This window comes from Schistocerca americana, chromosome 9 (genome assembly GCF_021461395.2).
Source record: "Schistocerca americana isolate TAMUIC-IGC-003095 chromosome 9, iqSchAmer2.1, whole genome shotgun sequence".
In the NCBI taxonomy this organism is placed as follows: Eukaryota; Metazoa; Arthropoda; class Insecta; order Orthoptera; family Acrididae; genus Schistocerca; species Schistocerca americana.
Genome location: NC_060127.1, coordinates 174228078 through 174250898, shown reverse-complemented (window position 1 = coordinate 174250898; position 22821 = coordinate 174228078). Strand labels below are relative to the sequence as shown.

At 42.6% G+C, this 22821-nt stretch overlaps 1 protein-coding gene across 2 annotated transcripts in view; it reads left to right on the top strand.

The window, feature by feature from the left end:
• Positions 1-21530, top strand: part of LOC124551105 (ammonium transporter Rh type B) — a 221678-nt gene extending 200148 nt beyond the window's left edge. For both annotated transcript variants that reach the window (XM_047126042.1, XM_047126040.1), the window contains exon 10: positions 20995-21530. In XM_047126042.1, coding sequence (XP_046981998.1) covers positions 20995-21230 — 236 coding nt within the window. In that variant the 3' untranslated portion in view covers positions 21231-21530. The remainder of the gene's footprint in view (positions 1-20994) is intronic.
• The last annotated feature ends 1291 nt before the right edge of the window (positions 21531-22821 follow it).

Genomic DNA, 22821 nt, shown 5'->3' with positions numbered 1-22821 from the left:
CCAGGTCGAACATTTTCTGTATCCAGGAAGGCCCGTACAGGACCTGCAACATGCGGTCGTGCAATATCCTGCTGAAATGTAGGGTTTCGCAGGGATCGAATGAAGGGTAGAGCCACGGGTCGTAACACATCTGAAATGTAACGTCCACTGTTCAAAGTGCCGTCAATGCGAACAAGAGGTGACCGAGACGTGTAACTAATGGCACTCCATAACATCACGCCGGGTGATGCGCCAGTACGGCGATGGTGAATAGACGTTTCTAATTTGCGTTCACCGATATGTCGCCAAACACGGATGCGACCATCACGATGCTGTGAACAGAACCTGGATTCTTCCGAAAAAATGACGTTTTTCCATTCGTGCACCCAGGTTCGTCGTTGAGTACACCATCGCAGGCGCTCCTGTCTGTGATGCAGCGTCAAGGGTAACCGCAGCCATGGTCTCCGAGCTGATAGTCCATGCTGCTGCAAACCTCGTCGAACTGTTCGTGCAGATGGTTGTTGTCTTGCAAACGTCCCCATCTGTTGACTCAGAGATCGAGACGTGGCTGCACGATATGTTACTGCCATGCGGATAAGATGGCTGTCATCTCGACTGCTAGTGATACGAGGCCGTTGGGATCCAGCACGGCGTTCCGTATTACTATCCTGAACCCACCGATTCGATATTCTGCTAACAGTCATTGGATCTCGACCAACGCGAGCAGCAATGTCGCGATACGGTAAACCGCAATCGCGATAGGCTACAATCCGACGTTTATCAAAGACGAAAACGTGATGGTACGCGTTTCTCCTCCTTACACAAGACATCACAACAACGTTTCACCAGGCAACGCCGGTCAACTGCCGTTTGAGTATGAGAAATCGGTTGTAAACTTTCCTCATGTCAGCATGTTCTAGGTGTCGCCACCGGCGCCAACCTTGTGTGAATGCTCTGAAAAGCCAGTCATTTGCATATCACAGCATCTTCTTCCTGTCGGTTAAATTTCGCGTCTGTAGCACGTCATCTTCATGGTGTAGCAATTTTAATGGCCAGTAGTGTACTTATATTTCCCGCAAACGGGAGACGGTCGGTCTCGTTCCCGAACGACACGTCGGCCGGTCTCGTTCCAGCCTCGGTGCCGTTCCCGCCTGTCTCGGTCTCGGTCTCGGTCGGCCGCTCTCGTCTTTCTTCGTGTTGCCACTCGTCGCAGTTCCACTGCCGACTGCTGGTAGTTCAGTATCGAATTGTTGTTCGTTTCGTTCGCTGCGCACGCCGATTCTACATCTGTTTCAAACCTGTTTTGAACTCTGAACTTCTGGTTGTTTTCGTTTTCTATTCAGAGTCGACAACCGGTAGTTAAAATGTAATTTATGACTACGTAAATTACATAAAAATTAAGTTGTATGTAATACATACATCTTTTCAGGTAACAAAACGGTGTAGCACCTTACTTCACTATTTCGGTAAACAGGAGAAGGGAGTAGAAATACTTGTAAAAAGGCAAGATATTTTGTTATTACACGTGCAAAGGACGTCGGCACAGCGCACACTAGTGGCCATTTTCCGTCTTTTTTTGATCCAGGGTAAAAGAGCATATTCATTGTTATGGAAGGCAGACCGACGTACAACTTGGTGAAGCCCGCGCTTCGTAATCGAGTGTATGGTGTCTCATTTTGTAAAGAGAATATGATAAATCTTACAATATTATTTCAGTGGTACAGTATGAAAAATGGGCCCCGAGTACTAGACTGCTCATTGTCGCTTACCAGTCATCTGTTCTTTCGAAGTTGTTTGCATTAGCTTATTTGTCATTTCTTCAGTGACTAGTTATTACATGTTTATGTATTCTGCTCGTAGCGGTCAACAAATCGTGCGTAGTTAGCGAGCAGTCTGTTGTACTCGGGGACGGTCTTTCGTGCGACACCTTGTATTATTTCACTGCGATCAGCCACATAACGCTGCAGTTGGCTAAACGAGACGTTTTGAAGAATCACGAAAATTACAAGTGTGTGAGAATTCTGTTATGAATAAAAACTTTGTACTCCAGGGGAGACTCAAGTGCCCCATCCTGGCGCCTTCCATCTTCAGTCACCTGTGCTACTAATTTTCAATTTTTCATAAGAACAATATACCAAGCCCGCATCTCGTGGTCGTGCGGTAGCGTTCTCGCTTCCCACGCCCGGGTTCCCGGGTTCGATTCCCGGCGCGGTCAGGGATTTTCTCTGCCTCGTGATGGCTGGGTGTTGTGTGCTGTCCTTAGGTTAGTTAGGTCTAAGTAGTTCTAAGTTCTAGGGGACTGATGACCATAGATGTTAAGTCCCATAGTGCTCAGAGCCAATATACCAAGCACAATGATCGGTGAACGAGTAAAAATGAACGGTTCCCACCAGTGAACTAGTTCCCAAGGATGAACCACTTTGACCGTCTCTAGTGCACACTGTGGTCATGTGAGATAGGACAACCCATCATACAGCTACTAAAATGTGCAGATGCTGAGTGCTAAGTGTCTCTCGAGCTTTTTTGTAGGATTAACATCGAGTGATTTAGCGGACCAGTCGAGGTTCGATGGATACCGGAGTGTCTGTCAAACCAGGAATGTGTAGGTGCACTTGGTCACTGACAATGCTCAAATAAACATCCTTCTTTACTTTCACGCCAGTCTGAATTAGTCAGCCCAATTCATGATACCAAAAATGTATCCAAACCATTAGGGAACCACCTCCAGTCTATATTACACCCTCGATAAGCTGAATGTTAAAGGAATTATCGGACCGTTGTTGCCTTTCAAACATTGCAGCATTTGCTTGTGGAGGAGTGAAAATTTATGTGCCTCTGTGATTAATGACCTTTTGTGAGGTACTGTGTGCAGTACCCATCGCAATTTTCCCCTGGAAACCGTTACATATGGTCCTGACTTTAGTGACAGCAGCAATTCCAGCTGGAGTTTTGAGTGATCTTACGTCCTGCTAAAGGCATGAGAGTGGTACATCACTCCGTGTAAACGCATTGGACTCTCCACAATAATACTCCAACAAACTGGGCAAATTCATACACGCTGCTTTCATGGACATATCGAAACACGAAGCTCCTTTTCACTATTCGGTCAAGTCTCTATGTCGGTCCATGAGACTATGCTAATTCCACATACAAAACTACCATGACTTATGTCAGTGGTGGCTGAGGATCACAAGTCCGTCTGTTACCAGTTTCAGAGCATCAACAGGCTCCAAAGCTCTCTATTAACAGGGTGTTCAGTGCTTTGTCTGATGAGCTTATTTGTGAAGTGTCACATTCACTACCACTCTCTTGCTTGATCGGTACCTTCTGCGGAATATCGTGGGGTGGCTTGCAATGTGTAGATGCAGCTGTGGATGGCTAAGAAGTGAGACAGGAAAAAGAAGTTACTGAAATCATTAAATTTCTTTAAAAGTAAATAAACGAATGATACTTAGCACTCCCCAAAAACACAATACTGACAAATTTTTTATCAGAAGCGGACAATTCAGTTTTAATGTCTAATTCTAGTGGGAACCGCGGACACCATTACCGTATTATTGTCAATGTATAAAGGTGAAGATATCTGTTGTAAGTAATCATCACATATCATAGAAAATGTGCTATTATGGTATGGGCCAACCAGTTTGCACTCAAGATGGTCACACAGGGACCTAAATCGATACATAAAGTAAAGGATTTCAGTATTTACGACCGATGCTGCCATTTATCCACAATATATCGTATTTAGCTTTGTGCAGCTACAACTGAATGCCATTCAATTTCTATGAAACCTCTATAACAATACATTTAATAACTTTCAACTTTATGTTAAGAAATTACGCTTTATAACTGAGAAGCATGACATGTTAGAAAAAAATTAGTATGGAAATTGCGAAGCCTGGATATGGATATAATGCGAAATCATGAATGGTGCATGCGCGAAATACAAGTGTCAAGGTGACACTATTACTGACAGAATGACACAAAACGTATGTTGTGGTATGGCGATCATAAAATGGAAGGGGAAAGGCCTCTCACAAAAATTTATATCTGTGTACCTTTCGGAAGATAAAGCCGATTACTACCGATAGGGGAATATGAAGACAAGAAGTGCACGAAGCGATCATTTTCATGCAGTTGAGGCAAGAGATTTAAAATATATTCTTAAGTGGTTATGACGAAATCGAATGTAATATAATTAAATGATTTTGAATTGAGCTATCCGAACGACTAGTTTACTTATGTAGCGATCTTTAACATGGTGGTGTTTTCTCAGACAAACTCAGATATGTTTTTAAGCTAGTTCGTAGAATATGAGACGAAGAAATAAAAAAAATAAAGAATTACCCCCCTATCTCATATTTTCCACCATTTCAAAACGTTTCTGGAAGTCTTGACTGTTGGTTTAGGTCTCGGGATCTCTATCCAACGTTTGTGTAATGATTTTTCTGACAATTCGTCAGTGGCCACGAAAATCTCAACGATTGTGTGTTTTGTAGAAGGGTCGCGTTCAGTAAATTTTGCGAACATTTGGAGCACAACAAATATTTTCAGTGACAAACAGTGTGGACTTCAACAGGCCTTGTTAACTGAACAGACTATATGTAATGTCTTGACATCTTACACATTAGAAAAATTAAATCAGAAAGTTGTTACCATTGGAAATATTTTGCAGTATACTTACATCTTTTTACTGTGTGAACTATGATTTCCAATTGCAAATATTAAAACATTACGAGAGAGAATAGACATTAAATTCGTATTTTTATTTGAGCTTCACTATAAGAAAACAGTATTTACCAGTTCCATGTCCGTTACAGAGAGTTTGGCACTCGAAAATTTAATCAACCACACTTGATGCACCAGAAGTCCTTTGTTGTTTCTTATGTACTCACATGATCTTTCCAATGCATTGTCAGAAGTTGTATATATTGTTAACAGACAGTACAAGAACACGAATAAAAAATTGTAGTTATCCTCTCAGTGGAACGTTAGTTAATGAAATATTCTAAAACATTAACTGTTGTATCAGGAAATGGATTGTCGTAAAATTGAGACTGAATCGAGCAATTACAATATACTACTTATCATAGTCGTAGAGAAGCTGTAGCCACAATGTGCTCAGACTGTGAAATATATAGACCAGATAGTGATAAGGTTAAATCACCATGCAGACTGAAAAATCCAGACCTCAGAGCCAATAAATCCCCTTATTGCAGCTAACTTACTAGTACAAATGATTACCGCTGTTAGTGATTTAGAAATGAGAACTTGGCTCATTCTGAATATTGTCATTCCCAAATGAGATGAAGAATAATTTATTGTGAAAGTCATCCACAGGAATATTTTCGGAATATAAAAACCTGTTACGTGATGATATTGTGGTGTGAAGAACAAGCAGTAAGAAGGTACAAAAACCAATAGACATCCTAAATGATAAGGTCGAAAAATGTGAAGTGAAATTTAGTGTAGAGAAAAGCAAGACCATGGTGGTAATCAGAGGGGATAGAGAGGGCAAGGGACAAATTAATTTTAAGGGACAGGATATTGAAATAGTGGACAACTTCAAATATTTGGGAAGTGTATTAATGGGGAATGCTCGTTTGGGGACAGAAATTAGCAAAACAATACAGCAGAGCAGTACATTTTACCTGTGTGTGAGGGGATTGGTGTGGAGAAGGGAAATGCCAATGAGTTGTAACAAGAGTTACTTCAAACCCATACTAATTTACGGCTCAGAGACTTGACTAGAAGAGAGGAGAGCAGGATACAATACAGTGAAATGAAGTTTCTGAGAAGTATGCTAGGGCAGGAGAGACAGAGTGAAAAATGAAGATGTTAGGAAAGAAATTAGAGGGAAGAAATTGACTGAGAAAATTGAAAGTGCTGTGGGCGTGTGAAGAGGATGGGAGAGGGAAGAATACGAAGAAGAATGGATTGAGGGCAAGAGGCCAAGAGGAAGATAGAGAACAAGATGGCTTGATACAATAAAGATGAATTTAAGGAGGAGAAACCTGCTGGACAACCAAATTGTGGAAAAAGAATGATGGAAAGACCGAGTAAAGTGGCGAAGTACCATTGATACCACAACTCCACCAGATGTTGGATAGAGGGGAAACGAAGATGATGATGATTATGTGTGTTGTATATGATATTAGTTCTAGAATGTTCTACAAGGTCTTCTTAAAATCTTGATGCCTGAATAGCTGTTGCATGATACATTTGCACATTAATATCATTTGTTGTTACCAGTATCCTTTTTGTTAAAAAATAGCCTTAATTATTACTGTAGTACTAGGAAAAAGTACAACCTCAAGAAAAACTTCAAGGGCTTAACATTGGCACTTAAAGTATTCAGATAAGTGGATGCACTTTCATTCAGCAACTTGCCAAAGCATATTAAATATCATATGGTGAAAACTGCACAGTTTATGAATGAATTACAGAACATTCTGCTAGCTGATTTCAAATATTCTTCAAGAACTCACCTGGATATCTTTGCGTGTTGAAGACCTGCTTCCAGAATGCGGAGGTGCACTGGACCTGGATCAGATCCAAATAGCGGGTTAATGACGACAGTCGGTGTGCTGGCCAGCTTCAGTTTGGTTCCTAGCCAGTTTCCCATATCTAAGTAGGTGAATACTGGGCTAGTACCCACAGTTACACATTTTGTAAACATAAGATCTCATATGAATAACGCTACATACAGACAGATGGGGGACTTACATCGCATCCTGGATGGCAGAGGGGAGGGTAATGGGGGACATCTGGCCACTCCTTAAATTAACTGTGCTAAATCCATTACTGACCATGTTGGGCCTGCATTGATGTGGCAGAAAGGCACAAGAAAAAGAAAAAGAGTGTCTTCAAGGGGACTGTTGAAACCAGTATAATTTCATATACGTGATCCTATCCTCATCAACGTATAGAGAAGGCTGTTCCATCTTAAATGCCTATCTGTGGGCAGCAGCATGCCCACATGCACAGGTGTGCAGGAGTGGGCAAACAGCTGAAGTGCAGGCAGGCAGCAAACCTCGCCATACCGATGACGATACATCTCGGCTCTGTGCCCATGCACAGAGATGGGCATATGTAAGCGAAATCGTGAATGCAGTGCAATAAAACTACCTAGTGAGTAGTCTACACAACCTGCAACCTCCCCCAGGCAAGTTGATGGGAGCTCTCAGCTGACCATGCCACATGAGGTAGAATTAGAACCGAATTATGTAGAGGTTATGAGGGACCTGCTCTTCTTCCAGTCGACAATTGTGGTCTCTGCCCCATTCACCAACTATTCCCTCTCCTGCAGTGCCTCTTATACTCAATCATCCCATACCCCTCTTGGCCATCTTCGTTTTTTGTTGCCTACTACGCTTACCTCCTTGTACAAAAAGACTGTCTGATCATCAGCTGCTTTTTTATTTAAAACCCAAATATTGACTGGTTCTGTCCACAGATACAAAATGCATATGTAGTATACAGAAAACGTTACAACATATTTTCCATACAAGTGGAAACTATACATGAATATTTAGAGGATTAAAGCAGTTTAAGCCACAACATCTCATCTATCATTATTTAAAGAATGATCACAACTCTTATGTAGGACATGGTGCATATGAAATGGTTATGCTGTTTTAACATTAGGGTTTTAGCATGATTTTTGCCTTATATTCTAAGATCGATGTTATTTTATGTTTGGGGATAGCAATTTCCTTTTTCTGTTTACATGTGAAACAATACCAAACATGTTTGCCGATGATAGTCCAGTCCCCTGCATTCAGAAAGAATCTTCCCATCCAGATATTTTTGTCCAGTATGACGAAAATACTTTGTAAAGATCTTTGACCAACTTCTCAATATTTTTTACAATTGTAGTACTTGCATCTCTGATCTTCTCTTCAGTACTGCTGTGTATACTTACGTTATTAGTATGTTTGCCTTTAAAAGTCCTGTGTCTTGTATCCTAATTCATGATATAATGCACTGGCCATTTTTTAACTGATGATAGATGTGATGTCGCCTACACTGTTTTAACCCTGCAAGCATTCATGTATATTTTGCACTTCCTTAGAAAAGATTTTATAACATTTGCTGTATACTACATGTATTTTTTGTGTCTTTGGATAGAATCCATAAAGTTGGTCTGTGACTGAAACCAGTCGATATTTGGGTTTTAAATAAAAAAGCAGCTGATAGTCAAACATGCATTTTATATATTACTTGACAGCTCTTGGTAGTCAACTTCTATAAACGCTTATCTCCTTCTTTAAGGATACAGCATACCTTCCGGCTCAATATTATGTAAAAATCAACACCTATTTCTTTCAGGCACTGTTTAAAATGTTTGTGATTTACAGATTTTTTGTTGATGTCAGGTAATGCAGCACACTTTCTAGACAAATTAGAAGTATATTGAATATTTTTGAACCTGCTCAAGGTTATTAAAAAATCACAAACAAATCGATGCAATTTGTTCCAAAATGCTTCCTCAAATTGAGGTACCATTTAATCCAATGTTATACATGTGAAGAAAACCAAATTTTTACCAGATGTGCATGACATGATGGCTGAGGTATTAGACCTATTTAATTCCACCAATTATGTATATTACAAGGATAAAAAAAATCACATCTTACATTTTAATTTTTATTATTTTGTTACTGATAAAAATGTTATTTTTTCTATAATTTAGTTGATTCTGCAATAAAGCTTTAGTCTACTACATAAGTATCGACTATTACAAGTTACAGAAGAAAATTAGAGCAATGCTTTATAAAGTTCAGGAAATATTTGCACCTGAATTCTGAAAAATACAACTTGCGGCAAATTGTGAATGTGCTTTTATTTCGTTCACAACAGGCTCAGGAAGAGAATACTTATGACTGTATATTTTTTCCTCTTGACCACTTCCATTTGCTTTCTGGTAACCAGTCCAAGAATCTGCTCCTTTAGGGCAAATTCCGTGAACACGGTGGTCATCTGTGGACAACTTATGAAAGTAGGTGGCCCATAGAGCTTTTCTCATTGCTGTAACATCTTTCAGAGGTACATTTCGTCTAATGGCCAGCCCATTATAACTCTGAAGAAGGTGTCTTTCAGTTTCTGTCAGTCTGCCTCGGACAGGCAGAGGTTTTCCATCAGATAGCAACTTTCCTTTCATTTCTCTTCATAGCTTCCTCAGTATAGCACCCATCCTCTTTTGAAAATGGCTCTGAGCGCTATGGGACTTCTGAGGTCATCAGTTCCCTAGAACTACTTAAACCTAACCAACCTAAGGACATCACACACATCCATGCCCGAGGCAGGATTCGGACCTGCGACCGTAGCGGTCGCGCGGTTCCAAACTGAAGCGCCTAGAACCGCTCGGCCAAACCGACCGGCCCATACTCTTTTGCACATGTCCACAACACTCCAGTTTTGTTACCAAGGTACCACCATAAACATTGAACGCGTTAATTTTATTGAAAGCTTTAGATTCCCCATCGCCTAGGGACTTCGTATCTCTAACGTTATAAACGGGCACCGACCTATGAAATACCATCACACTCCGTACCTCCACTGTAACCATGATAATTCTTAGAACACTGATGTTCAATATGTCCTTCAGCGTTACCATGGCAGGAGTGGCAGTACTTAGATAAGCACTCAACTTCAACAACTTTTCCATACTACATAGAAGTAGCACTTACAACACCATTCAAGGAACGATATCGTCGATGTTACCATGTCCCATCAAGTGCAACGGTATTGTCGCTGGTTCCACTAATATTTACAGTTTCTTCTACTGCACGTTTCATAGATGACTTAGACACAATCTTCAAGGCACCTAAAAGTAACTTTATGTACTTGCTGAACTTTTTTGGGAGCAGGAGGAAGGTCCATCAAACCACAAAACGTTTGAGCACCCTTTTTTCCTTTTCCTATTACACGCATTGCATACACTAACTTCAAATTCACATCATATGAATTATGCACAATGTTCGAAGTGATTTTCGAGGTAGATTTATTGCAGGATCTACACATAACAACTAATTTTGACGCTAAACCCTTCCTGCTACCTTGTTGTTCAGTTATTTCAAGACAGCCTACACCATCACATTGTTTACATTTCGCCACTTCCTTTACCAAAGAAGATGAGATGCCCACATCAACAACACCAAATCCACTATAAACAGCGTCATTGTTAACACACAAATTTGAATCACCGGGAGACGCGCCATGTGGGAGTTACTTCCCTAAAGAACTGATACATAGCTTACATAGCTTACTTTCAACAGTGTGGCTTGCTTTGTTTATGAACTGGTTACCAAGGAATTTTCTTTTATTGAATTTCTTGATGCGTGGCATAGTTCGTATTTATAGCACACTAAAGGATATGAACTTCCACAAATATATGTAGCACTTAGCCAACAAACATTCAGTAACACGTGAACAAACAGCTTCAAAGAAACAAAAGTAATTACTAGCAAAGATAATCATTTACAGACATTAGAAACCTGCTCTGTTACTAACACATACAATGTATCATACATATAATCGCTGTAAACTGAAAGTTCACAGTTCTTTTTGAAATAATATCGACTTCTGTAACAGAAATAAAGGGAGCGTGGCAGCATACATGACTGTAACTTTAAAATTTGGTATATGTAGGTCATTTTTCCTTTGAAACCATATAACGTATATATCAATTTAACGAGGAAAGACTATAGAATCTAATAAAGTCATAAAAAATTTCAATTTTTTCCACTATTTATATACCCTGTATCCTTCACCATGCAATGCAACGTATGATCTTTCACTGGATATGACCATTTCACTTCAGCTCTTGTCCTTTGATGGTCTTATCCAAAAGTTTTTGGTTTGAAGATGTTTGGTCTTGTCACTCCCTGACTTCTTTTCTACTTTCTGGAAGTATCTCTGCTTCATGGATCTGACTTTGGCTCACTTGCTCACTAAGATTCACAGCCATAAGTTAATGTTGGTATACATCTTGGTCTATATACCGTTTGCTTATAAGCACCTGCTTCATAGTGTGTTTGTCCACCTTTGGAACACAACACAGATGTGATTCTGCGAACATGGATTTGACAATTCCTTGACAAGTTTCAGGAGGTATATAGTACTAGCTGACTACGCACTCATGTATGTGATGGGCTGGTGGTTTGTGGATATATTGATAGTGCCCAATAGAGTCCCAGGTGTGTTCCACAAGGTTCCGATGAAGCAAATTTGATGGCCAAAATGTGAACATGAATTTAGTATCATGGTCCTGAAATTACTTAGCGCGGCTCTGGGCTTGTGACATGAACAGTTATCCTGCTGGAAAATGCCCTAGTCAGAGAGGAAGACATCAAGCATGAAGGAATGCAGGTAGTCCATGGTAATGTCCACAAAGTCCCGAGCAAATGTAGCTGTTTTGCTTACTATCGCAGGTGAACGTTACCCACAGCATTATACTGCCCTTATGGGACTGCATTAGTGGTGTAGTACATGTTTCACGTAGCTGTTGTTCTGGATGGCAGATCGACCTGGTGTAACAGGAAACTTGATTCACTTGACCATGTGATGTGATTCCATAGCTACACAGTTCACTCTTAATGATTGTGCGCCTACTGTAATCGTAACTGACGATGTCTCTCGTCAACATTAGCTGTTGTAAGAGGCCTTCTTCTCCTGCTCCAGTGGATCGGTGACCTGTTAACTGCCGCCACAGCTGTGTGCCATGGTCGATCCATCATGGGGACTTCTGCCATCCTCCAACGAAGTACCTTTTCCAGCGTCCGTTTCACCACATTCCCCCCCCCCCCCCCCCCCCCCCCACACACACACACCCTGAGAAATGTTCTGATTGGTGGTCATTCTCCCTCCTCTTTCATTTAAAGATATTAAAACTCTTTATGTGGTTCAGCTTACTGCCAAAACATGTGTATGACTTTCTTTGCATGAGACATTACATTACAATACGTAGGTTAAAGGTTAAATATAATAAAGGACGTCTCTCAGTTTGAATTTACCCCTAGGGGTTCCCACCAACGGCAAGTTTCCAAATGTTTTGATCACAGCTACGTCCACTGTTTCTGCAGGCCTTCTGCAAGAGACTTGAACATGCCGATCCCACAGCTATGTTGTGTAATTTTAAGTGAGGAAACTTTTTGAAGATATTTTGATATATTTCACAGCGGAACCTTGAAACTCTATCCACTACTGATTAGAACACTATTCACTTTGCTGTATAGACGTGATTTATTGACACACTAGCTGATAAACCCGCCATTTCTTGGATTTCATTTTGCCAATTTTCTATTAGAAACCGAAACAAGAGATTAACTGGGTTTGTAGTGAGGTATCGACAGAATTTCATTCCCATGTATTCGTGATACACATTTGTAATTACAAAACCGTTGTACAGCTGTGTAAGTACACTGTCCAAATTAAGAAACATGACAGCTGCTTCGAATGTCTTCAATTCGATTTTGTAAATACCTCTACGACAACGCCTCTTCATAGCTCTATAGACTGCTGTCGTTTCCGCCTACAGACGTTTGCACTTCACAACTAAAAGCAGTCAAAAGCGCTTTCAGTGTCAGAGATTTCCTTAAATTGACTCGACTGTAGAAGAGTCTTAGTAGTTAAGAATAAATGTATTCAATCTTCATACATCGTGCGGCATTTTTTCACGTCTTTCAGTGTTTATGACATGATATCACTTCAACTATACGTCGTGCAATGATATATTTGTGTAGGTACATCCAGCGGCATATGTGGATACAGTCAGCGAAATATACTGCATGGACAATCTGCAAATCGCATTAAAGTGTCTGGCAGAGGGTTCATCGAACTATCTTCACAATTCTCTATTATTCCAATCTCGCATAGAGCGTGGAAAGAACGAACACCTATATCTTTCCGTACGAGCACCGATTCCCCTTATTTTATCGTGGTGATCGTTTCTCCCTATGCAGGTCGGGGCCAACAAAACATTTTTGCATTTGGAGGAGAAAGTTGGTGATTGAACCCGTGGTCGAGGGGTAGCGTCTTTGATTCATAATCAAAACGTAAATAATCAGCATTGGCGGCCGAAGACTTCCGGCATAAGAAGTCAGCCTCATTCTGCCAACGGCCTTGTTAAACAGGGCGGCGGAGCGGATAGAGGTTCAGGGCACTCTCTTGTCCTAGGGGTGGGAAATTGCCCCTAAAGGCGGAAGAATCAGCAATGATCAACGACATGAGGATGCAGAAGGCAATGGAAACCACTGCATTAAAGACACGTAACGTGTATCCACAGGACATGTGGTCTGTAATTGAAGAAGTGTCATGATGATCTCTCCATTGGCAAAAGATTCCGGAATAGTCCCCCATTCGGATCTCCGGGAGGGGACTGCCAAGGGGGAGGTTACCATGAGAAAAAGATTGAATAATCAACGAAAGGATAACGTTCTACGAGTCGGGGCGTGGAATGTCAGAAGCTTGAACGTGGTAGGGAAACTAGAAAATCTGAAAAGGGAAATGCAAAGGCTCGATCTAGATATAGTAGGGGTCAGTGAAGTGAAGTGGGAGGAAGACAAGGATTTCTGGTCAGATATCGGGTAATATCAACAGCAGCAGAAAATGGTATAACAGGTGTAGGATTCGTTATGAATAGGAAGGTAGGGCAGAGGGTGTGTTACTGTGAACAGTTCAGTGACCGGGATGTTCTAATCAGAATCGACAGCAGACCAACACCGACAATGATAGTTCAGGTATACATGCCGACGTCGCAAGCTGAATATGAACAGATAGAGAAAGTGTATGAGGATATTGAAAGGGTAATGCAGTATGTAAAGGGGGACGAAAATCTAATAGTCATGGGCGACTGGAATGCAGTTGTAGGGGAAGGAGTAGAAGAAAAGGTTACAGGAGAATATGGGCTTGGGACAAGGAATGAAAGAGGAGAAAGACTAATTGAGTTCTGTAACAAGTTTCAACTAGTAATAGCGAATACCCTGTTCAAGAATCACAAGAGGAGGTGGTATACTTGGAAAAGGCCTGGAGATACAGGAAGATTTCAATAGATTACATCATGGTCAGACAGAGATTCCGAAATCAGATACTGGATTGTAAGGCGTACCCAGGAGCAGATATAGACTCAGATCACAATATAGTAGTGATGAAGAGTAGGCTAAAGTTCAAGACATCAGTCAGGAAGAATCAATACGCAAGGAAGTGGGATACGGAAGTACTAAGGAATGACGAGATACGTTTGAAGTTCTCTAACGCTATAGATACAAAAATAAGGAATAGCGCAGTAGGCAGTACAGTTGAAGAGGAATGGACATCTCTAAAAAGGTCCATCACAGAAGTTGGGAAGGAAGACATAGGTACAAAGAAGGTAGCTGCGAAGAAACCATGGGTAACAGAAGAAATACACTCCTGGAAATGGAAAAAAGAACACATTGACACCGGTGTGTCAGACCCACCATACTTGCTCCGGACACTGCGAGAGGGCTGTACAAGCAAAGATCACACGCACGGCACAGCGAACACGCCAGGAACCGCGGTGTTGGCCGTCGAATGGCGCTAGCTGCGCAGCATTTGTGCACCGCCGCCGTCAGTGTCAGCCAGTTTGCCGTGGCATACGGAGCTCCATCGCAGTCTTTAACACTGGTAGCATGCCGCGACAGCGTGGACGTGAACCGTATGTGCAGTTGACGGACTTTGAACGAGGGCGTATAGTGGGCATGCGGGAGGCCGGGTGGACGTACCGCCGAATTGCTCAACACGTGGGGCGTGAGGTCTCCACAGTACATCGATGTTGTCGCCAGTGGTCGGCGGAAGGTGCACGTGCCCGTCGACCTGGGACCGGACCGCAGCGACGCACGGATGCACGCCAAGACCGTAGGATCCTACGCAGTGCCGTAGGGGACCGCACCGCCACTTCCCAGCAAATTAGGGACACTGTTGCTCCTGGGGTATCGGCGAGGACCATTCGCAATCGTCTCCATGAAGCTGGGCTACGGTCCCGCACACCGTTAGGCCGTCTTCTGCTCACGCCCCAACATCGTGCAGCCCGCCTCCAGTGGTGTCGCGACAGGCGTGAATGGAGGGACGAATGGAGACGTGTCGTCTTCAGCGATGAGAGTCGCTTCTGCCTTGGTGCCAATGATGGTCGTATGCGTGTTTGGCGCCGTGCAGGTGAGCGCCACAATCAGGACTGCATACGACCGAGGCACACAGGGCCAACACCCGGCATCATGGTGTGGGGAGCGATCTCCTACACTGGCCGTACACCACTGGTGATCGTCGAGGGGACACTGAATAGTGCACGGTACATCCAAACCGTCATCGAACCCATCGTTCTACCATTCCTAGACCGGCAAGGGAACTTGCTGTTCCAACAGGACAATGCACGTCCGCATGTATCCCGTGCCACCCAACGTGCTCTAGAAGGTGTAAGTCAACTACCCTGGCCAGCAAGATCTCCGGATCTGTCCCCCATTGAGCATGTTTGGGACTGGATGAAGCGTCGTCTCACGAGGTCTGCACGTCCAGCACGAACGCTGGTCCAACTGAGGCGCCAGGTGGAAATGGCATGGCAAGCCGTTCCACAGGACTACATCCAGCATCTCTACGATCGTCTCCATGGGAGAATAGCAGCCTGCATTGCTGCGAAAGGTGGATATACACTGTACTAGTGCCGACATTGTGCATGCTCTGTTGCCTGTGTCTATGTGCCTGTGGTTCTGTCAGTGTGGTCATGTGATGTATCTGACCCCAGGAATGTGTCAATAAAGTTTCCCCTTCCTGGGACAATGAATTCACGGTGTTCTTATTTCAATTTCCAGGAGTGTACTTCAGTTGATTGATGAAAGGAGGAAGTAGAAACATGTTCCAGGAAAATCAGGAATACAGAAATACAAGTCGCTGAGGAATGAAATGAATAGGAAGTGCAGGGAAGCTAAGACGAAATGGCTGCAGGAAAAATGTGAAGACATCGAAAAAGATATGATTGTCGGAAGGACAGACTCAGCATACAGGAAAGTCAAAACAACCTTTGGTGACATTAAAAGCAACGGTGGTAACATTAAGAGTGCAACGGGAATTCCACTGTTAAATGCAGAGGAGAGAGCAGATAGGTGGAAAGAATACATTGAAAGCCTCTATGAGGGTGAAGATTTGTCTGATGTGATAGAAGAAGAAACAGAAGTCGATTTAGAAGAGAGAGGGGATCCAGTATTAGAATCGGAAATTAAAAGAGCTTTGGAGGACTTACGGTCAAATAAGGCAGAAGGGATAGATAACATTCCATCAGAATTTCTAAAATCGTTGGGGGAAGTGGCAACAAAACGACTATTCACGTTGGTGTGTAGAATATATGAGTCTGGCGATATACCATCTGACTTTCGGAAAAGCATCATCCACACAATTCCGAAGACGGCAAGAGCTGACAAGTGCGAGAATTATCGCACAATCAGCTTAACAGCTCATGCATCGAAGCTGCTTACAAGAATAATATACAGAAGAATGGAAAAGAAAATTGAAAATGCGCTAGGTGACGATCAGTTTGGCTTTAGGAAAAGTAAAGGGACGAGAGAGGCAATTCTGACGTTACGGCTAGTAATGGAAGCAAGGCTAAAGAAAAATCAAGACACTTTCATAGGATTTGTCGACCTGGAAAAAGCGTTCGACAATATAAAATGGTGTAAGCTGTTCGAGATTCTGAAAAAGGTAGGGGTAAGCTATAGGGAGAGACGGGTCATATACAATATGTACAACAACCAAGAGGGAATAATAAGAGTGGACGATCAAGAACGAAGTGCTCGTATTAAGAAGGGTGTAAGACAAGGCTGTAGTCTTTTGCCCCTACTCTTCAATCTGTACATCGAAGAAGCAGTGATGGAAATAAAAGAAAGGTTCAGGAGTGGAATTAAAATACAAGGTGAAAGGATATCAATGATACGATTCGCTGATGACATTGCTATCCTGAGTGAAAGTGAAGAAGAATTAAATGATCTGCTGAACGGAATGAATAGTCTAATGAGTACACAGTATGGTTTGAGAGTAAATCGGAGAAAGACGAAGGTAATGAGAAGTAGTAGAAATGAGAACAGCGAGAAACTTAACATCAGGATTGATGGTCATGAAGTCAATGAAGTTAAGGAATTCTGCTACCTAGGCAGTAAAATAACCAATGGCGGTCGGAGCAAGGAGGATATCAAAAGCAGACTCGCTATGGATAAAAGGCATTTCTGGCCAAGAGAAGTCTACTAATATCAAATACCGGCCTTAATTTGAGGAAGAAATTTCTGAGGATGTACGTTTGGAGTACAGCATTGTATGGTAGTGAAACATGGACTGTGGAAAACCGGAACAGAAGAGAATCGAAGCATTTGAGATGTGGTGCTATAGACGAATGTTGAAAATTAGGTGGACTGATAAGGTAAGGAACGAGGAGGTTCTACGCAGAATCGGAGAGGAAAGGAATACGTGGAAAATACTGATAAGGAGAAGGGACAGGATGATAGGACATCTGCTAAGACATGAGGGAATGACTTCCATGGTACTAGAGGGAGCCGTAGAGGGCAAAAACTGTAGAGGAAGACAGAGATTGGAATACGTCAAGCAAATAATTGAGGACGTAGGATGTAAGTGCTACTCTGAGATGAAGAGGTTAGCACAGGAAAGGAATTCATGGCGTTCCGCATCAAACCAGTCAGTAGACTGATGACCAGGAAAAAAAAAAAAAAAAAAAAAAAAAAAATGAAGATTGCGCCGCAACGAAGAACGCCTCTGTTTTAATGATGCCCATCCCAAATCCTGTATCATTTCAGTGACACTCCCCTATTTCCCGATAATACAAAACGTGCTGCCCTTCTTTGAACTATTTCGGTGTACTCCGTCAATCCTATCTGGTAAGGATTCCACACCGCGCAGCAGTATTCAAAAAGAGGACGAACAAGCGCAGTGACGGCAGTCTCTATAGTAGACCTGTTACATTTTCTAAATGTGCTGCCAATAAAACGCAGACTTTGGTTAGCCTTCCCCGCAACATTTTCTATGTGTTACTTTGAATTTTAGTTGTTCCTAATTGTAATTCCTAGGTATTTAGATCAATTTAAGGCCTTTTAATTAGACTGATTAATCGTATAATCGCAGTCTGATGAATTCCTCTTAGCACTCACGTGGATGACGTCACACATTTCGTTGTTTAGGGTAGACTGCCAATTTTCGCACCATACAGATACTTTTTCTAATTCGTTTTGCAATTTGTTTTGATCTTCTGATGACTTTACTAGTCGACAAACAACCTACGATGACTGCTCAGATTGTCTTCCTTATCTAAATTAGATAAGGAACAGCGAAGGGCCTATAACACTACCTTGGGGAACCACAGAAATCACTTTTGTTTTACTCGATGACTTTCCGTCAACTACTACAAACTATGAACTCTGTGACAGGAAATCACGAATCCAGTCACATAACTGAGAACATATCCCATTAGCACGCAATTTCACTGCAAGCAGCTTGTGTGGTACGCTATCAAAAGCCTTCCGGAAATCCAGGAATACGGAATTTATTTGAAATCCCTCCTTCTTAGCACTCAACATTTCATACGAGTTTCACAAGAATGATTTTTTCTAAATCGGTGTTGACTGTGTGTCAATAGACTGTTTTGTTCGAGGTTATACATAATGTTCGAACACAATATATGTTCGAAAATCCTGGTGCATATCGACGTTAATGATATGGACCTGTAAATTTTGTGGATTACTCCTACTGCATTTCTTGAATATTGGTGTGACCTGTGCAACTTTCCAGTCTTTGGTTACGGATCTTTCGTAGTGCGAACCGTTGTGTGTGATTGTTAATTATGGAGCTAGTGCATCAGCATACTCTGAAAGTAGCAAAAAGAGTAATAAATTTAAAACCCATGCATGATGTGGCTGTTTCTCATTCACCTCAGTGTGTACGACATCTTATCTTCTGAGCTACGCAACATGCAATAATATAGGTTTGTAGATACATTCATCAGCGTACGTAGATATTGTCTGCAAAATGTGTTGCAAATACAGTTAGTAGAAAAGAAGTAATAAATTTAAAAGTCACGCACAATGTGGCAGTTTTTCATACATCTCAGGGTTCACGACGTCATATCTCCTAAACTACACTACTGGCCATTAAAATTGCTACACCAAGAAGAAATGGAGATGATAAACGGGTATTCATTGGACAAATATATTATACTACAACTGACATGTGATTACATTTTCACGCGATTTGGGTGCATAGATCCTGAGAAATAAGTACCCAGAACAACCACCTCTGGCCGTAATAACGGCCTTGGTACACCTGGGCATTGAGTCAAACAGAGTTTGGATGGCGTGTACAGGTATACCACAGTTCATCAAGAGTAGTGAATGGCGTATTGTGACGAGCCAGTTGCTCGGCCACCATTGACCAGACGTTTTAATTGGTGAGACATATGGAGAATGTGTTGGCCAGGGCAGCAGTCGAACATTTTCTGTATCCAGAAAGGACCTGCAACATGCGGTCGTGCATTATCCTGCTGAAATGTATGGTTTCGCAGGGATCGAATGAAGGGTAGATCCACGGGTCGTAACACATCCGAAATGTAATGTCCACTGTTCAGAGTGCCGTCAATGCGAACAAGAGGTGACCGAGACGTGTAACCAATGGCACCCCATACCATAACGCCGGGTGATACGCCAGTATGGCGATGACGAATACACGCTACCAATGCCCGTTCACCGCGATGTCGCCAAACACGGATGCGACCATCATGATGCTGTAAACAGAATCTGGATTCATCCGAAAAAATAACGTTTTGCCATTCGTGTTCTCAGGTTCGTCGTTGAGTACACCATCCCAGGCGCTCCTGTCTGTGATGCAGCGTCATGCCATGGTCTCCGAGCTGATAGTCCATGCTGCTGCAAATGTCGTCGAACTGTTCGTGCAGATGGTCGTTGTCTTGCAAACGTCCCCATCTGTTGACTCAGGGATCGAGACGTGGATGCACGATATGTTACAGCCATCCGGATAAGATGGCTGTCATCTCGACTGCTAGTGATACGAGGCCGTTGGGATCCAGCACGGCGTTCCGTATTACTCTCCTGAACCCACCGATTCCATATTCTGCTAACAGTCATTGGATCTCGACCAACGCGAGCAGCAATGTCGCGATACGATAAACCGCAATCGCGATAGGCTACAATCCGACCTTTATCAATGTCGGAAACGTGATGGTACGCATTTCTCCTCCTTACACGAGGCATCACAACAACGTTTCACCAGGCAACACCGGTCAGCTGCTGTTTGTGTATGAGAAATCGGTTGGAAACTGTCCTCATGTCAGCACGTTGTAGGTGTCCCCACCGGCGCCAACCTTTTGTGAATGCTCTGAAAAGCTAATCATTTGCATATCACGGCATCGGTTAAATTTCGCGTCTGTAGCACGTCATCTTCGTGGTGTAGCAGTTTTAATGGTCAGTAGTGTATAATAGATTGATGGTTATCACTCCCACAGCGATTGTGGCCTGACAGTAAGTGATATGTTTACCATGTTTGGATGAAACTGGTCCTGTGGCTTAGGAGATGTGGAACACACACACACACACACACACACACACACACACACGCACGCATGCATACAGCCATTATTATAATATGTATTGATTTCGGGAACAAAGTCTTCAAACTGAGGATGAAGCCATGTCCGTCATCCATCTAACTTGAGTTAGTTCTGGTACTGATGGGTGATGGATGTGACTCGATATTCTGCGCAAAAAATTTGTTATTATTTTAATATTTCTGTTGATGGGCAGTGACTGAAATGCGTCGACAAATTACTTCCAAACAGTAAAATTAGTAATTATTTAAGCGACCTAGTCAGCATGAGATAAAGTTTCGAGTTTAAATAATGCTTCAGTGTCCCTTCATGTCGCATCTTAAGCACAGTGCAACTCTTACAACTCGTCAGACAGTGCCTCTACTCTGAATGTCCTGTTGCCCTCACAGGAGTCCTGCTGAGACTGCCGGTACTGCAGCAAGTGCCGCGTGAGGAGTGGTTCAGCGATGGCCGCCACTGGGAGCTGCCCGAGGAGGGCTGGGAGTCCCCGAGCAGGGCTGCCAACGGCGACTGCGCAGCCACCAACGCGGTGGCGCCTAGCAGGGAGCAAGGGTTGGACAACCTCGCCCTGGAGGCTGGTGACAAGGAGGAAGTCACAGCGCTGGAGTCGCAGCTGCACATCTGACGTCCACTCTACGTCCAGCCACATGAGTGCCACACGTGGGTACAAATACGTAGCCAAAGACTGGCTGAAGCACTGCCACTACAATCAGTGTTATAGTGTGATATGTACAAATAAAGCACTGCACCAGAGTACCGTAATACTGAAATCCATTAAGTGGATCCGATTGCACTGCATGGCTCTGATGTAAGTCTGCTATGATGGGCGGTGCGTTTGCTCTTGATAAAAGTTTCTTCTGTAAACATATTAACTTGTAAATCTTGTAACTAAACGAATAAAACAGAATTGTATTTGATTAAATAATATGGTGGAAATGTCTTTTAGCTTACCTGAGTTTACACCTCACTTGGTGAGAACGTGGTTCCTACCTATCCTGTCATTAATGTGACTTCCTTGCAGCTTTAACCCAAGAGCTGATCCAAAAGGGCAGTGGCAGAATGTAGGCATCTCAAGCCAAATGTCTCGTTCTAGGAGTTACCATCTGCTGTCGGCGACTTTGGTTTCTGCTGAAACTCTCCAGGTGAGAACTGGATTTGAAGGCAAATGCATTACTTTGAAAACTGATTTGAGGGATCATATTGCCAGGTGACACAGTTTTCAGCATGATTCGGATATGTATGGGTGGCTAAAGGAAGTTTCTTTGAATTCTTAGGCGCTGATATTGGATTCCTAGGAATGCAATCTTTGGAAACTGTACGGGAAGTAATCCTAGATGGATAAATGCACCACTAACGATCATTTATCCATCAAATGCACATGTACAGAAAGTAATTATTTCATTTTCACACATCTTTGACTAACTATTATTCCAAAATACTAGACTCGGCAACTTGGAGATACACTGACAGAAAAGAAAATCCGCCACAGCAAAAGATAATTATTATAGAGTAATGAAATTTCGGAATTGCGTTTGTGTAGGTACACCCAAACCCGATTGGACCCTCATAGTGCCGCTACTAATTCACACTTACGCGACTGGCGCGAAATTTGAATACACATCGTCCTCCAGGTGTACAAAAATCCCTACCAACTATTGTTTGTGTTGCAGAACTCCTTCTTGGTGTTGTGGTTCTTTTCAGTCAGTCTAGTTAGTCCTTGACTAAATGATATGGAAGGTCCTTGTTTGATACCTGACATTCTTGGTGACTTTAAGTAGGTGAAAGGACAGCTGGGGACCTGCCTAAATGTAAAGGTGTGGTTCTGGTTTCCACAGCTGATATTAACAGCCAGAAACCTTATGTGTTGACTATATCCCTCTCATGTACTGATGTCTCACAGACGAGCCACGGATGTATCACAGGTCGAGAGGCAACCACTTCGGTTCCCTTGCTCCCTTTCACAGTTACACTACATTAAGTTTGAGAAAAACTTTGTTTTTGCACGATGGTGTTTCCAAATCTACATCTACATTTACCTTTATACTCCCCAAGCCACCCAACGGTGTGTGGCGGAGGACACTTTACATGCCACTGTCATTACCTCCCTTTCCTGTTTCAGTCGTGTATGGTTCGCGGGAAGAACGACTGCCGGAAAGCCTCCGTGCGCGCTCGAATCTCTCTAATTTTACATTCGTGATCTCCTCGGGAGGTATAAG